This window comes from Pseudopodoces humilis, chromosome 1 (genome assembly GCF_049639895.1).
Source record: "Pseudopodoces humilis isolate 2021_Gansu_Grassland_sample_001 chromosome 1, ASM4963989v1, whole genome shotgun sequence".
In the NCBI taxonomy this organism is placed as follows: Eukaryota; Metazoa; Chordata; class Aves; order Passeriformes; family Paridae; genus Pseudopodoces; species Pseudopodoces humilis.
Window position 1 is genome coordinate 50882480 of NC_142200.1, and position 14779 is coordinate 50897258.

The 14779-nt window shown below is 42.7% G+C and overlaps 1 protein-coding gene across 2 annotated transcripts in view; it reads left to right on the plus strand.

Moving 5' to 3' along the window:
* RAB31 (RAB31, member RAS oncogene family) overlaps positions 1–14779 on the plus strand; it is a 61243-nt gene that overhangs the window by 13016 nt on the left and 33448 nt on the right. For both annotated transcript variants that reach the window (XM_005517259.3, XM_088062790.1), the window contains exon 2: positions 13887–13966. In XM_005517259.3, coding sequence (XP_005517316.1) covers positions 13887–13966 — 80 coding nt within the window. The remainder of the gene's footprint in view (positions 1–13886; positions 13967–14779) is intronic.

Consider the following 14779-nt stretch of genomic DNA (forward strand, 5'->3'; position numbering starts at 1 on the left):
TTTTTCAGCTTCAGGGACAATTACGAGGATTTCTAAGTAGATAATATTCACACATTTTTTTACTGTATCTTTACATAGGAATTTCTCTGTGGGAGGAGTTGTACATCAAGTGGATTTTTGTGACTGTGTGTGTGTTTTGAGATAGAGAGGGTAGGAAAGGGTTGGCAGCGTGCAGATGTTAAAAAGTCTCCCAAATTTGTCCAGAAAATGAACTCTGACCATTGGAATTGCCAAAATCCAGGTATTACTATCAATAAAGTTGCATAGGCATTAAAGGAGTACCTGCAGTTTAAATTTATTTTAGCTTTATTTAGCTCCTCCCAGTTTGAGGTTTGACTTACTTGAGAGATCTGTGAAGTTTGCTTTTAGTTCCTATTTCATTGGTGTGGGGAGTGTGACCCATGGTAAACCAGGGCCTATTTCTCATCCTCACCTAAAAAATGAAATGGTGAATCCTAAAGTGTCTGTGGTGGAACTCAGATGGGAAGTCAGCAAGCGGGCAGCAGGGAGATGTCATTAGCATGAACTAGGGTGGTAGGAGAGCATGCCATGGTTTGAGGTCCTCGAGGGAAGCTGTGAATGCCCCATCCTTGCAAGTGTTCAGGACCAGGCTGCATGGGACTTTAAGCAACTTGATCCAGTGGAAGGTGTCCCTGTCCATGTCCCTTTCATCCCAAACAATTCTATGATTCTGTAACATGCCTTCTTACCACTTACAAAGCGCCTGTCAGGCTGGGTTTAGTGGGTTTATCTGCTGGTCTGTGTTACACCATGGTCAGGAGGATCCTATGATCCAATACTCAGTAAAAGGCAATTAAAGGTATGATTTTTGTTTGGATGATAGTGACGCCATGGAGTGCCACAGCTATAGTCTTCTAAAAATTAACCCCAAAATTTCCCCTCTGCAGCATACAACATTGTTGATACTGTGCAGGTATGTGGGGTTTTTCCTTGCTTTGTTCATTAATACAGTACATTAACTGTGGGATAAGGGCATTCCTTTGAAGCTTCCTCTGCCACATTCACGCTCCCCTTTGCCACACAGGGCTGCTCAAGGTGGTACCAGCAGTGGGAGATGCCTGTCATTCCAAGGGAAGGTGCTCAGGCACTCTTCTTTCCCTCTCGGTCTGTTTCACCTTTCTAGTTCTTGTAAGCTCATCCTGCTATCCTCTTTCCCTCCTTACGCAGCTCCCAACTCACTCGAGTGCTTCAGTCAGTGTCCCTCCTTCGCTCCAATCTCAGCGTGGCCGAGTGTGCCCGGTTCCCGCATCCCGCAGTCCCAGGAGTCACCAGGTGGTGCTATTGCCCAGTGAAATGCTCTCCCTTGCGTTGCAGCGCAGCCCAGCCCTTGCAGAAGGGTTCGATGTTGTTTGGTTTTGTGGTGGAGCTTTCTTTGGTGAGCAGCTGTGTCAGGTGGTGCGAGGGCTCTTGTTTCATGCCGTGGGTTCAGTCTTGAGTCAGTTTTATTGATGCAAGTTAAAAGTCAGTTTCCTGTGACTTAATCAGCCAGTGACAAGGAGGTCCCCCAAAGACTAGACTGCTTCTGCAGTTTGTGACCACCCTCTTGTACTCAAAAGTACTCATATACTTCACTGTAGTGTGAAGCATTAGCAGGTCTCATTAAGGATATCCTCAGGCTTTGTACTCTTGAGTCTCCCGTGCAACCCAGTGGGAGGGATTTTTGCTTGTTCATTGGCATGTGCTGCTTGACTAAAGGAGATTTGTGTGTGTGTGTGACCCTTCAAAGGTGCTTCTCTTCTTTCTCCTTTCATCCTCTCATTTTATTAGCCAGCCAGATTGATACCACCTTGTTTGCAGCTGGTTTTTATAGAGATCATGCTCTTACTTGAAACTGTAGAGGCAGCTCAAAACATGGAGTTGAGCATGTTAAATGAATAGCCAACGCCCCTAAAAGCCACAATTTGAGATGAAGGAATGCAAATAAGCACCAAAGTTCCTTCTTCCTTTTCACCAGGCTAAGCAATTCTCTCTCCACAGCTGCCCATACCACACGCTGTCAAGGGCATAAGAAATTGATTGAGATTCTGCTCCTTGATTTCAATTTAAAATCCTCCATTTCTCTTGGCAGTTCAGCTGCTGTTCTGAATTTGATAACTTGTGTGCAAAGGGGAAGGAAAGGTGTAAGAAAAGACACAGAGAATTAGCTGGAAATTTGATGTGGGTAAGCAGCTTCTAAAAAATTAGCTGGAAATTTATTGTGGGGATGCTGTTTCTAAATAATATTAGCAACTATCAAAGGCTGTTATCTTTGCTGTCCACACTCACGGTAGCATAGTGCTGTGGTTGGCTTGCACGTTGTGTGATAAGATGCAGTGATTAAGCATAAGTAGTGGAATTGGAATATGGATTTGGGTTTTGGGTTGGTCTTGGTTTGGTTGATCGTTTTTTTTTTACCAGAGTAGGTGAGCTCTAAAAATTCTGAAGCAGAGGTAGGTTGGCTGCAGCATTAATTTTATTCCTGAAGAATAGCTCCGTGGGCTCTTTCTCCACAGCCCCCTGTCTCATAAATAAAGATCGCTTTATATTCCTGTGCCAGCTTCATGGGCAAAAGACTTGGCAGGTTGTGGAAGAACAGCCCAATTTGTAAGTCTTGGAAGAGTAAATGTGCAGCAGACGCACATTTATGTGCAAGTGGAATACTTTGCTGGGGCAGTGAGTATCACACCGGGCTGGGCTGGGACATGAACAGATCAAGAGCAGGCCAGCTGAGAAGGACCTGAGGATTCTGCTGGATGAGAGGCTGGGCATGAGCTGACAATGTGAGCTTGCAGCCCAGAAAGCCAGACACATCCTGGGCTGCATCAAAGGCAGTGTGGCCAGCAGGGTAAGGGAGGAGATTCTGCCCCTCTGCTCCGCTGTGATGAGACCCCACCTGCAGTGCTGCATCCAGCTCTGGGGTCCCAGCACAGGAAGGATGTGGACCTGTTGGACAGAGTGCAGGGGAGGCCACCAACATGATTAGAGGGATGGAGCATCTCTTGTGCAACAAAAGGCTGAGAGAACTGGAATTGTTCAGCCAAGAGAAGAGAAGGGTGACCTAATTGCAGCCTTCCAGTACCTGAAGGGAGTCTACAAGAAAGACTGAGAGGAACGTTTTACAAGGGCGTGTAGTGGCAGGACAAGGATGAATGTATTCAAACAAAAAGATAGTAGGTTTGGATTAGATGTTAGGATGTTTTTTGCTGTGATGGTGGTAAGGCACTGGAGCAGGTTGCCCGGAGTTGTGGATGCCCCATGTCTGGAAGTGTTCAAGGCCACACTGGGTGGAGCACTGCGCAACCTGATCTATTGAAAGATGTGCCTGCCCATGGTAGGTGGGTTGGAGGTAGACGATCTTTGAGCTCCCTTTCTGTGATTCTCTGATTCTTGTGGCTGCAGCTACGTTATGGCTCCATCCCGTCAAACCAAGCATGGAGATCTTGGGATTGGGAGCCCTAGTGATGATAACAGAATAATGCCAGTTATCTTGGAAACACTCCAGGAAAGACTTCGGTTTTAAATAATATTACATGCATGAATATATCAGTGTCTTTGGCAGAGTGAATTTCTTGCTAGCATTAGCTATGATACAGACATAAGTTGCTCTTCAGTCACGCTTATCTCTGGCCAGGCACGTTGTTTTGGTAGGATGATAAAGAGCTTTTGGCCATCAATGGCCCTTTTATACTTTATAGTTTGGTGTTGCTTGTGATCTTTGGGTATGTCTTTGACAAAAGTAGATGAAGAGATTGTAATTAATATTGCAGTCTGTGAGGGAGGGAGGGATGGAAATACTCTTGTGCCTATAAGAGAGAAAAAAAGCATAGCAAAATATTAAAGAAAGTGTATTTGAAACTTGGGCATTAGAGGTTTTTGTTATCTCTGAAACATTACTAGGCTGGGATCTGATGGAGAGCAAGGGGTCTGTGACTACGAAGAAACTGGCTAACTCCAAAGAAGCCTACAGATCACCAGGACCAGTAGGACTGCATTCTCTGGCTCCAGGTACAGCAGATACTGGAGCAGCAATGCAGGCCTGAGTTTAATTCCACAGGAGAATGTGGGCAGGATGTGTGTGGAAGGAAAACATGTGCTGAATAATCACACTGGTCAGGGTGCCAAAACTGGTAAGGCAGCAGGCACTTGCCTTTGGGGACTGGTTGGGAGCAGAAGTGGACAGGGCTGTAGACTCTCTTCAGCTCTAAGGTGAAGGAGACAGTCGGTCACTGTACATGTTTTGCAAATGGATGTGGACTGAAGGAAAACAAACCAAGAAAAGGGATCAGATGATGTTTTCCATTCAGAGACGGATTGGGTTTCTGTGGCAAGGCTCTGGTAGCGGAGGGGGGCTGCAGGGGGGGCTTCTGTGAGAAGCTGCCAGAAGCTTCCCTGATGTCCTACGGAGCCAATGCCAGCTGGCTCCAGGGTGGACCCGCCACTGGCCAAGGCCAAGCGCATCAGTGATGGTGGTGGTGCCTCTGCGATAACACACCTAAGAATTGGAAAAAACTGCTGCACAAGAGCAGATTGCAGCCAGAGGGAGGAGTATGAATATGTGGGAGCAACAGCCCTGCAGACAGTGGAGGAGAGGGACGAGGTACTCCAGGCTCCAGAGCAGAGATTCCCCTGGAGCCCGGGTGCAGACCATGGTGAGGCAGCTGTGCCCCTTCAGCCCATGGAGATCCATGGTGGAGCAGAGATCTTCCTGCAGCCTGTGGAGGGGACCATTTTGGAAAAGGTGGATGGGTGAGGGGCTGAGGTGACCCCATAGAAAATCCATGCAGAAGCAGACTCCTGCCAGAACCTGTGGACCCATGAAGAGAGGAGCCCACACTGGAATAACTTTACTGGCCTGACTTGTGACTACATGGAGGACCCACACTGGAGCTGTCTGTGCCTGAAGGACTGCACCCCATGGAAGAGACTGTGCTGGAGCAGTTTGTGAAGAACTGTGCTCCATGGGAAGGACTCGTGTGAGCAGAGGAAGAATCTTCCCCCTGAGGAGTGAGGCAGAGACAATGCTCTGGTGAGGAGCAGGTAGAGAAATTTGGAGTAAAGTTAAGCTCAGGAAGAAAGGAAGGGTGAAGAGGAAGTATTTTAAGATTTAATTTGTATTTTTCATCATCATACTTTGATTTGATTGGCAATAAATTAAATTAATTTCCCCATTTTGAGTCTATTCTGCCCATGGCAGTAGGTGAGTGATCTCTCCCTGTCCTTATTTCACCCCACAGATTTTTTATTATATTTTTTCTCCCCTGCCCAGCTGAGGAGGGGAGTGATAGGACGGCTTTGGTGGGCACCTGGTTTCCAGGCAGCATCAACCCACCACAGCATACCAGATACATTAAGCCCTGCCTAGTAAGTGTTTTTCTGTTTTAAAAAAGCCAGTAGAAATATAAGGATGGTATTGAAGACACATAAATACCAAACAAATAAACTCAGTGCTTGACTATCTCTTAAAGAACTTAAATAGCTCTTTGTTACTGTACTGTCTGAATGCTTTACAACTGTCACTGTTTTACATCCCCATAACGCTGTTACAAGGTAAAATCAAGTAACTATTTTCCTATAACAGTAGTGAGCTGAGAACAATAGAGCCAAGAATTCCTGTGCCAAATGCAGTCCTTGCAGCACTAGGAGGAAGTATTGCATTCTGATATAACAGGACTGACCTGACTGTGGGTAGAACAAGTGCTGCACTTTTACGTGTAGAGGGAATTAATATAATTGTAATGTGCTCCAGAGGAAGAAGTCTGATTCTGTAGCTAATTTGTGCTCTGCAACAGCAATGTTGGCCTGAAAGCAATTAGAAATGATGTGTAGGGTTTTTACTGTGTGGGAGTTGGCATAGGTCATCCTAACTTAGTGGGAGTAATGACTCCCAACTGACTTAAAAGATACCTTTACTACCATATAAGTTTAAAGAAGGTAATGTACAAAGGGAAATGCAAATAGGGATGTTCATGTAAAGTTCACACAGGGACAGGTAACAAGAAGAAACTGTGGTGGTTCCTACTGAAGTAAGACACTGCAGAACCCCTCCCTCTCAGAACAGAGTTGCAGTGGGATCCATGTGTTTGTGCTGGGATTGTGGGCAACTGGGTTCCAGTATTCAATGTGAGTGTTGTTCATTTGGCAGGTACCCTTCACTCAGGAAAGTGCATGATAGCAAAATGACACTTCTGGGAGCCAACTCTGGCCCTAGTTCTTCCCTTTCAAAAATTTACTTTGCAGATGAGTATCTCCCAGATCTTTGCAGAAATTTCTTGAAGATCACTGGTGGTATAAGACCACAAAATTTTAATTTGGAATTTACAGAAATCGTTAGTGTTCTGAATGAGATGTGTATATTTTGATTGCAGAAGTGAAGCTTCAGAGCACCTGTACCTGCATTCCTTTGCTTCAGACTGAAGCCTCAGGCAGTTTTGTGTTGGTGAAGCAGCTGAGAGCCAGTGTGTGAGTCTAAGAGCTGCTCTTGTATTTTCATCTGTTCAGTTATGCACTTATACCTTTGCTCACTTGATACTTCTTGCAGATGGAAAAATTGAATAAAAGTGGGAAGCTTTTTGCATTTCTTCCTAGACACCACTCCGCAGTGCATGGCTTCATTTTCCCAGGGACAAGCCTGACACTTGGCAGATTCAATTCAGTCCCAGGGGTGTCTCTGAACCTCGGTCTCCTGCAAGGTATTTCTCCTTAGAGAGCAGTGTTTTCAGACAACCGAAAGCGATACCCAAACACAGCGGAGGGCGAAGGATGTGTTTAAGGTTGGCAAATAGTTTATTGGGTAGAGTAATTCTTGGATTAGACACTGCCCTTGGAAACCACGATCAGGAATCTGTTGTGCATAACTCTTCCTTGTATGTTCATAGAGTTGATAAAAATCCAAAGGCAGTTTCAGATGCTCTTCAAGCTGCTTGTCACAGCCTTCCAGAGCAGCTGTAACTGGATTAGTAAGACATGGAAAATATTGCAATGCTACCTGCATTTGATCATCTGAGTAATGATTAAAATGTTAAAGGCAAGCATAGAGGACTAAAGCAGACTGCAAATTGCAAAGCTTTAATTTATTTTGCAGCTTGTTGCTTTTTTATCTCCACTGGAATTTGAAAGACAGCCATAATCCTGTACTCAGCCTTACTGTATCACATGCCTTAGGGTTAAGAACTGGCAACCCTGAAAGCATTCAAGATGCAGGTTGGGTATCTCAGTGCTGCATGCCAGACCTTGCCCGAGGAGTGACATTCCTCCTGGACACCAGGCTTGACCAGAGCTGAGCTCACATTTCTGCTAAAGCCCAGTGATACTTTACAGCACAGGCCTTGCAATTTGTTTGATGGTAGCTAATGAAATGCAAACCATTTAGCAGCTCTGAGATGCGATTACACTGCTGTGAATTTTCAGATTCCATCAGAGTCCTGCTGAGGGTAATGGGAATGGGCCAGGGTGATTCAACTGTAAATCAAAAACGAAAGCGTGGCCAATTCTGACAGTGGAAAGAAGAGCTGTTCAAATGTGCAGAAGCTGATTTGCCAAGTCGAAACCAGCTGCGCTTTACAGAGCTACTGGAATGAATGGTCTCTTCTCTGCATTTGTGGTTTATTTTGTGACTCATTGATTATTTTTCTTGCCCTGAAGTTTTAATTCTGTCTTTCTACTTCAGGTTTGCTTGGCCAGTTGTTAAGGTTTTCAGTGCTTGTTTTTGGTATATAAAATACTAAATGCATTGATAATAAAGGGCAGTTTTCTCCTTTTAGTAACTTCATACTGATTCAGGTGTTTTCATCTGTACATACTTAATGTTTCAGCATTAATGAATGAATTAATGAATGCTCTGCTCTGAGTAAGACCTCTCCCTCCTCTCTGCACTAGCACTGGTAGGAATCAAATAAGTGTAACAAAAAGTGGCATTTAACTTGGGAAATCTTGAATGTAAACTGGATTCTCTGGTATTTTTCAGTTAGGGATTAATCAGCCAAGAGTGTCCAGTGGTGTGAATATGTAACAGGGAGCCAGGAATTGTTGCTTCTCTTAACAATGAGGAGCAGCCAACTTCCTCTCTGAGCAGATCCTCTTCCAGGAGAGTGGGACAGCTTTTTGACTGCACCCCAGTTCTGTATGTTTCATCAAGCCTGTTGGGTTTGTTGGTGTTTTTTGAGGGTTTTGGTTTTGTTTTTGTTTTGTTTTGTTTATTTTTTGCTCTGAAGGAAGACAGAAGGTGGTATCTCACTGGAAGGTACACTGAAAGAATTGTTAATGACAAATTTGACCACAGATGTTTCTGGTACATGCACTTAATTGAACTTTTTGATGTTAACCTGTCTGGAGAAAGCTTCAGAACAGCTTGCTGGTAGACTCTGGTACTGCTCTCTGGCTGAAACCCTGAGTTCCAGCAGTGTGAGCAGCTTTGTAATTCCAACTGTATGCCTGATGAAAAAGCTTTGCCATGAGAGACTTCCTGGGGGTTACACTAAATTAACCCTGACTGCATTGGTTGTACTCTTTTTCTTTTGATTGGGGATCCTCAGAGGAAGGGTTCAGCTGCTAAATGCTTGTGGTACCTTTGCTCAAGTTAGGGTGGTTGGCAGCTCAGCTTTTGGGGAGCCTGGCACAAATGAGCTCTGAGGAGCAGATACATTCCTGCTGTGAGGTTCAGGGAAGTCCTGCTGAATTTGATGGAAGCCACATGAGCTGTGGGATCAGTTTCTGGCTTGTGGGCAAGGACAAAGATTTGTCAGGTCCAAATGTTTCTCATATTATTACTAAAATAACATCTTCTTTGCCTGGGGATTTTTGAGTACTTAGTATTAATACTCTCCAGGTTGCTAGGGCTCATTGTTCTTCCAATCTGTAAGACTAACTCATGTTAAACCCTGTCAGATTTAATGAGACCTGTCTGTAACTGATGTCTCAGTGACTCTTAGTTATTTTGAGGAATGTTTTGAAAGGACAGACATTTTTAATTTTTAAACATTTTTACAAATTCAGATTGTAAATTTGATTGAATCCTGGCTTTGTCCAAGCTGATGAGAAAACTTATTTCTGAAGGAGCTGTGTGTGGGATTCCTATTTATATAGAGGTCAGTTCTCCGTTGCTTCTTAATGCAGATTTTTGTGGTGCCTGTCTCCAGGATGTCTCAACCTTCCTTTAAAGCTGAAATGGGAAGTTAGTCATGAGATCTGTGGTGGTTACAAGCCAGATGTTCTTTTATTCCTCCTTAGTTTGCAAGTGGAAGGACACAAGGCAGTTTCTTCAGTATGTTCATTCTCAGGGTGCCATTTCCTTATGTGAAGTTCTGTCTAGTGTTCTTGTTTTGTTTGTATTTTCAAAATCCTAGAGTCATAAAGGATTTTTGTATGGTTTATTAAATTTTACACATACTTAGGAAGCCCTGTGTGTTAACATAGCAGAGAAAGACTCTGCATAGTTGAGACTAAAAAAGCTCTTGCAGCAGTGTGCATGATTATAGGGCTGCTGTTTAGTCATCAGTCATGATATATGTGGATTTTTTTTGTGAATGCAACATTTATTCCATTTCAGATGTAAAAAAAAAAATAAAAATACATGAAGAGATTAGTTTACTCAGCACAATAGGGCTTGACCCTCAATCTATTAAAAGCTATTATAATATCAAGGCTACAGACTAACAGCCTAATCAGGGATGTGTTTACAGGATAATATAGCTCCCTCTAATTTGGAAGAGTGCTTGGAGGACCAGGCCCTATGTGCAAAGATACAAATGAGACATCCAGATTTAAATTAAAGAACTGTATTTTTCTGCATTAACTTTTTCTGCTGGGATAAATGTGTTTGGAACAACAGACAGAGGAATATACCAAATGCCTATTTGTAATGGGGAAATTGTTTTCTCCTTTAATATATTGCTCATATTTTTTCTGCTTTATTTTTTTTTTTATCTCCCTGTAAGCTGCTGCAAATCAGCCAGGAGAAGTCAGCAGCTCAGTTGTTGTTTGCCTGCAAATGAGTTGCCAGCATCCTGTAATGCTGCTAGCTTGAAATACAGTCCCATCTCCTTTACAGTAATGAGAGCTGAGGAGAGCCAAGTGGGGTGGTTCCCTGGGAGCAGGAGTGTGGGTGGAAGCACTGTTTTCTGTGACATTCTGCTCTCCATTCTGGTGCTCTTAAAATCCTTGCGCCTAAATCTGCTGGTAAGGGATTTTGAAAAAGCAGAGAGTGTGTGTTCCAGGGTTGAAGGGTAAAAATCTGGAATTAGTCATGCTTGCATTGGTTCCCTCTGTTTATCAGAAGCATCTGATACAGTTTCAGGTTTTTGAATCCCTTTTGCTGACCAGGGGATATTCTGAAGTTGTAACTACTTATTCTGGCAAACTAATAGTGGTTCACTTACTGTGAATTACATATCTGCTTCTTTCCTTCCTCCCTACCCCACCCACTTTGCTTATCTCGCTACAATGTGGTTTATAACTGATATTTTGTAAATGTGCTGGGAGCCTTGTGAAGAAGAAAAGGAAAAAAGGCAAACCCGTTGCTGGTTCCTCGAGTGACTCATGAACACCTTGATTCACAATAATTGTTTTGTATTTTTTTAATTTCTTGCCACGTCTTTTCTGGATTGGAACGCTCTTGATCATGATGATTCAATGACTATAGTGCTGAAGCCCTTAGGTTTCCTGTGAAAGAGGATTTTTCCCGAAGAATTTCAGGATCTGTTTCTTCAAGTGCAACATAGCTCCTGAGGGCATGTTCTCGGTTTCTGAAACTTGTCCAATCCACTCTGCTCAATGCCACCATGACCTTTTCCATAAGCCTAGATGTTATACCTTTGTGTGCGTTTGATGTTACATATACACCAAGATCAGGTAAAACAAAACAGAAAAATGGATTAGAAGGTGTAATAGCAGAACTTTGAGAATGGGCAAAATAAATCTTCTGTATGCCTGAATGTTACCCAGGCATGTGGCTTGATAAATCTGCTATAATACTTTGAAGAAAAAAGAACAAAACAAAGGAGATCATCCCCATCAGATGTTAGAAAAATAGGTTTGTGTAATTAAGAAAGACTGTATAGTAAAGTACAAAGCAGATGGTCACAGGAAAGGTTTATACAGCCTTACAAAGGAGGTTTAATATCAATGCACTGAGAAGCAAACATTTTTCTCTACTTCTTTGAAGCACCAACTCTGCTTTCCTTGTCTTCTGTGAGAGACTTGAAAGATAGTTCCCTGTTGTCAGTAAAAGTTAAGCTCTCATTAGCTGTTTTCAAGCTGTATAATGTTCATATGCCGTGATTTGCTTTGCTTTCAGGCAGGTGAATATCTTGATTGATGGGTGTCAGTACAGTTTTCAGTAACGTGGACTGAACTCTGTCTAAGTAGTTTTAAATCCCATGATGGAATGATAATCACTGCCTTAAGTAGGAAGCTTTTTCTATTTTACTTCCTTCCCCTCTGTGCTCTAATTATACTCTGGTAGATAGATGGTGGTTTGCATCCTCCAGGCAACAAAAGGGAAGCTGGGAGGTTTCAACTGAACCCTCCCTGGTGCAATAAATTGCCTGGCTCCTGGAAAGCACCAGCCACAGGCTGCAGCAGGGCTCATCCTAGAAGCAGGTTCACTTGTGGTCCAGGTCCATTGGTTTCACTCCAGTTACTTGAGGGGGATATTAGCCCTCTTGGTAGTGCAGGCAACTCCAGGAGCAAAGTGTAAGAATGCCTTTAAGCTTCTGGAGGGCTGTTGGTGTGCCTGGCATGTGCTTAACTGTGCTCACTGTGAGATGTAAAAGCAATAGAAACTTGGAAAGATCCTTTTAACGGTATCATGAAACATTAGTAAGAGCCACGAACTGAAAGATGAAGAGGTTCCAGGAAAATGAGCTAAGCTTTCATCTGTGCTTGTGGCTGTCATGTCCCTGCCAGAGACCCTGGCTCCTCTTGTAATTGCAGTTGCCATTCAGAGTGACCTGTCAGGGGAGCTGGAGGAAGCAGATGAAACTGAAGAATTGTCGGGTCACCAGAGTCAATGTCTGGTTTCCAACATGGTGGCAGAAATGCTGTCCCCACAAGAGGGAAATGTAACTCCTTGCAGCCAGTGGGTGGTAATTCTAATTTCTGTACACCATTTAAAACCTGGAAAAATACTTAGATCCTCAATTTCAGGGCAGAGGGGTTTTTTAATTTTATTTTTGTTAGCATGTTCTGCCATCCTGGTATAGTAATTATACAGTGATGTCACCTGGAATCAATAATGAAGGCAAAATTTGGGAACAGTAACAGGATGTGTTACTGCTATTGATCAAAGGCTACAGGGCTGTTTTGAAACACTGCTCCTCTCTTTGATCTTTTTTTCCTATTGATTGAACAGAGTAGATAAACAACTGTCTGTGTAACATGAGCATTTATTATCGCTTTTAAGCTGACTAAGGACAGCATTGAATTAAATATGAGAGTTTAAATGATGGTTTTCTAATAAATGCTGTTTATAAAGACTGGCATGACAATACAGTTTCATTTGAGCGTGGTGGAAGGAAATGTAAATACAGACATTCTTTTTCTTTCTTATTCAAAAAGAAGATAACATTGCCAAATTGATTATAGTAGAGGCAGAAGTGCTGCTATTTTTAATATGTGGTTATGTGTGGGCAGAAGCTGCTTTTCTATTTTTTTACTCGTTATATGTGTTGTACTGTTAACAAACTGTATTGTCATGTCTTGCCATTTTTCAAGAATGTTGTGTAAATTAGTCACCTTAAAATAAGGATACAAATGGAGCTACCAGGTACAATCTGGTAGTTCTGCAATCACTTCAATGAAATTAATAGAAAACTTTCCATTGACTGTTTAATGAGTTAGATTGGACCCTGGGCTGTCATTGTTAATGTCTTGGAAAGGTCAGTATCGATTTCCTGGCATCCTTTTTGTCTCTAAGGAGGTTCTTTGCAATTCTGTGGAAGACATAGCGATAATGTTATTCCTCTGCCTTGATAATTTCCTGTATAATTTAAGTTCTACCTGCCACCAAAGGCTTTGGGCAAAAACAGACAGACTGAAAAATGTTGCATTTTAGGGAAGTTGTTTATATCTTAAATGTCTAAATAATATTTCTGCATAATTTCAAGTTTTCTCCTGCCCCTTCAGGTTATTTTGAATTTTATTCTAGTATTGTACTGCTGTTATTTTTCCCTACTAATTGGGTGTGTTAAAAGAATTAAAAAAAAGACTATTCCTGCAAATGGAATCAGCCTGCCTTGTTGCAGTGTCGAATGCAAGCTGTGTTGCCTTTAAAGTAATGCACTGCAGACCTCTAACAGAGCATGCACAGGGAGAGCTGCACATCTCTGGGGATCCAGATCTTTGGATTCCTACCTTTTCAAAACCACCCAAAGCCTCTGCAAAGTTTCCACTAAGTGGGCTAGTTTGTTTTGCCATGAAAAGGTTATTTCCACCAAGCCAGTGCTGTCAGAGTGCTAAAATGTTGTTGTTGTTAGTCTGTTTTGGAAGCTTGCTTAGGCTGGCCATGCAACAGGCCTGAATGAAATTGTTTCTCTGGCTCTGCTGTGTAATGCGCCATGTGTTGGAAAGCACGGGGTTTGCTTGTACAAGTAAATGGCTATGCTGGATGGACTGTAGTCCTTGCAACAGGAATATAAAATCCACCCAATAAAATAGAGAGCTTGGAGAGAAGGGAGTCCTGGGAAGAAGGCCAGGGAGATTCACTCACAATGCTGATGTTTGAAAAGGATAAGACATGTCCTCACTTTTCTTCTGAAATGTGTAATGTGCCCCGCTTGCCACAGGACAAGAAGAAATATTAATTCTTGAAAATAAATCAAGTGAAGTATTGACATCTAGGGTCTCCTGGATATGACTTCATGACTCACTGTCATGCTTTCTTTGGTTTCCAGGATACTGGGGTTGGGAAATCGAGCATCGTTTGTCGGTTTGTCCAGGACCACTTTGATCATAATATTAGTCCTACTATTGGGTAAGTACCACACATAGTACCACTTTGGTTTTCATGTCAGTGAGGTTTCAAATCTGACCCTTGAGTGATTTAAGTCCTAAGGTCCTACAGCCATAACAGTCTAAAGTGGGAAGCTCTTGACAAGACAAATACCAAAACCCCACAACCCAAGAGGTGGGGATCTGCCACAATGATCAAGTAATCCCATAGCTGAGTAATGGCAGAAAGACCATGGGAAGCCCTTAAAGTACCTTTGTTGAGTGTCCTGGTAGGCTGGTCTGGAACATGGACAGTGTCTGTTTCCCCATATGGATGTGCTTTTGTCTAAGTTTAAGATGTGTCACATTGTCCTTTCTTAAAATAGGAACAATGCAATTTAAACTAAGTATCATTAATTTATATTGCTTCTTTAAAAACTACTAAGCTTCCATGTATCAGACCATCAGAATCCTAATAGTTCTGCAGTAGATTTTAATTCAGAGTTGTGGGGTTTTTTTCTTCTTTTAATATCTTAGGGACAGATCTTCCAAGTCCAGTGCGACCTGGAAAATTTTTAAAGTTATGGATCTCTTATGAGAAAGGAAGCTATTATGGAATGTACAGAAAGGAGTAATTTCTGGGGAAAGGGCTGGTCTGGCATGTGTGTCAGAGGTGTCATAAGTCGTCTGTGAAGGATTGGTATTGTTTGCTGTGTGTTGTTCAGAGGGTTGCATGGTACCTTCTGAAGCTCTGCCTTTCAATGCACGGAGCAGTCTCAGCTGGATGCTGCACGTAGAAGTTCCAGGACAATTTTGGATTCCTGAATGAGATGAATAGAGAAAAATGGACAGAGAG